This window comes from Camelina sativa, chromosome 10, assembly GCF_000633955.1.
Source record: "Camelina sativa cultivar DH55 chromosome 10, Cs, whole genome shotgun sequence".
Lineage (NCBI taxonomy): Eukaryota > Viridiplantae > Streptophyta > Magnoliopsida > Brassicales > Brassicaceae > Camelina > Camelina sativa.
The window spans coordinates 24,904,702-24,907,358 of NC_025694.1; the positions used below are offsets into that span (position 1 = coordinate 24,904,702).

At 37.8% G+C, this 2,657-nt stretch overlaps 1 protein-coding gene across 1 annotated transcript; it reads left to right on the forward strand.

Annotated features, from left to right (window-relative positions):
- Nucleotides 1,581–2,435, forward strand: LOC104720700 (rho GTPase-activating protein gacV-like). Its single transcript, XM_010438576.1, has 2 exons — nt 1,581–2,079; nt 2,206–2,435. Exons 1-2 carry the CDS (start codon nt 1,581–1,583, stop codon nt 2,433–2,435), a joined length of 729 nt encoding a protein of 242 aa, XP_010436878.1.

Genomic DNA, 2,657 nt, shown 5'->3' on the forward strand with positions numbered 1-2,657 from the left:
TAGATGGCGAAGAAAGAAAGAACGTCTTCCCAAATGCAATGCAGACAGCCTTAGCCTGGGAACATAAAAAAAAATGGTATGCAGTGAGATACATGTGTCAAAGACCATGAGGTCAAATCCAAGGAGACAGTTCCAGAAAAAAGAAACTGCAACAGACGGTGAATCACTACATGCAACTGAAACGACAAAAAGAGTTCTTCCTGAAGCAGAAAAAGTAGAAGACAAGGAAGAGATGAAAACTGATGAAGAACCGAGCCTGAATGTGATAAAGTGGAAACAGCGACTGTAAAAACAAGTTACAGATGACCCTGAGATTGTAAATAATGAAGACACTATACAGTTCATGATACTAAAAGCTTGAAGGAGAATGCATAACCAGTAGAAGCGATAAAACTACTGTTGTCACTATAGAGCTATATCAAGTTTTACTTTACAAGGTTTTGTTTTGATTTTTTCCATAATAATGGTATCAACAGTAAGTTCTTCTACTGTTCAAGAAGAAGAATTTCGTGAACATACTGACCCTTGTAGCTTGGAGATCAAAGATGAGAGCCATGGAAGAGAAGAAGGTCAAATCTAAAGAGAGGGTTCAAGACGAAAACACTGCAGAGAAGCATGAGGATCTTCTTGATGTACCATCTACAGAATTAGAGAAGTATCACGAAAACAAACCCGAGAAAACTATAGTCGCCAATACAGAGAAATTTGAAGAATGTCCATCAGATCTTGCGTTAAATGTAGATAAAGAGGAAGAAAACAATGAGAAGATAAAGGTAGATCAAGTTGATGGAACTCAAGTTATGGAGGAAGAGAGAGGCCTAGACTCAAAGGGGGTAGAGGCAGCACAAATTGATCGAAACAGAACCAATGAAACAGAGTAAATCCCAGTTGCAAAGAAGGTTTCTCTTCCTGATGTGGAACCAGTTGAGCAGATGTAGAAGCCATAACTTGATTCTCCTTCTCAAGTATCAGAAGAAACAAGCAAAACTGTAGATGAAAAACCAGAAGAAGAAACCTTCTTCTGATTCTCCTTCTCAAGAAGAAACCAGAAGAAGCCATCACTTTATTCTCCTTCTCAAGTATCAGAAGAAACAAGCAAAACTGTAGATGAAAAACCAGAAGAAGAAACCTTCTTCTGATTCTCCTTCTCAAGAAGAAACCAGAAGAAGCCATCACTTTATTCTCCTTCTCAAGTATCAGAAGAAACAAGCAAAACTGTAGATGAAAAACCAGAAGAAGAAACCTTCTTCTGATTCTCCTTCTCAAGAAGAAACCAGAAGAAGCCATCACTTTATTCTCCTTCTCAAGTATCAGAAGAAACAAGCAAAACTGTAGATGAAAAACCAGAAGAAGAAACCTTCTTCTGATTCTCCTTCTCAAGAAGAAACCAGAAGAAGCCATCACTTTATTCTCCTTCTCAAGTATCAGAAGAAACAAGCAAAACTGTAGATGAAAAACCAGAAGAAGAAACAAAGCATCAAGAAGATCAAGAGGAACGTTCCTATGGATTAGAAAATAAAGAGACAGTTTCAGTACCAGACAGTATTGAGACTGGAGAAAAAATACAAGAAGAAAGCAATATGATTGATCTGACTCCTCTGCAAGAAGAATTATCCCAACCAGATGAGAAACTAGAAGAAACCAAGTTAGAGAAACATGAACTAACAAATGAAGAAGTTAAAGAAGTTTCATCTGCATCACTTCCAAAGGAACTGGAAGGTGAGACCGTTGTTAAAGCCAAGAAGATTGAAAACGAAGAACCAGCAGCAGTAGACAATATCCAGAAAAGTCTTGAGACTGTTGACTCAGTTGAATCTCATAGATTAATGCCATCTTCTTCAGAGGAGACAAAGCAAGAACATGGGGCTGTTTATGAAAAGATAGAAGAAGAAAAAGTGGAGGAAGTATCGATGGTCCAAATAAAAAGTCATGAGGAAGTTTCTAAGGCTGTCAAGGAGCAGACCATAGATGTGGAACCTTCTTTGACTGAAAATTTCTCTAAAGATCAGAATCAGCCGGAGGAACAAGTAGAAGAGGCATGGTCCAGAGATGAACAAGAAAAGGGAATCTCGAGGAACAGTGAGAACATTGTGAATGAAACAAAACATATGCTTTGCATAGCGTAGAAGCTGCAGATGAAGAAATTACAACAAATGGTGAATCATTTACATGATGTTGAAACTACAAAAAGAGTTCTTCTTGAAGTGGAAAAAGAAGAAGAAGAGGCCGAGACAAAGACAGATGAAGAACCGAGGTTGGATGTGACAGAGAAAAATGAATTAGAGACTGCAAAGACAGTTGTAGAATACATTGAGATCGTCAATAATGAGGAAGCTTCAGCACATGAATCTAAAATCTTGAAAAGAGATGATCATCAGGGTGAGAATGCAGAATTAGTAGAAGCAATCAAAAACTCAGGAGAAAATCTCAAGTGATGTGACTGGAGATAGAGAAAAGGACGAGGACATATCCCAAAAGGCAGAAGAGGTTTGTTCTTGATTTGAGCAAAACATTATTTTAACCAACTTTATTTAACATCACTGAATCTAAAGTCTTAACATTATCGAAACGTTGAAAATAAGAGTAGAGGATCACTAGAGACAAGGATCAGTAAATTTGCACCACCATGGCTTAGAGGTGGCGGGAGATTTCATAAA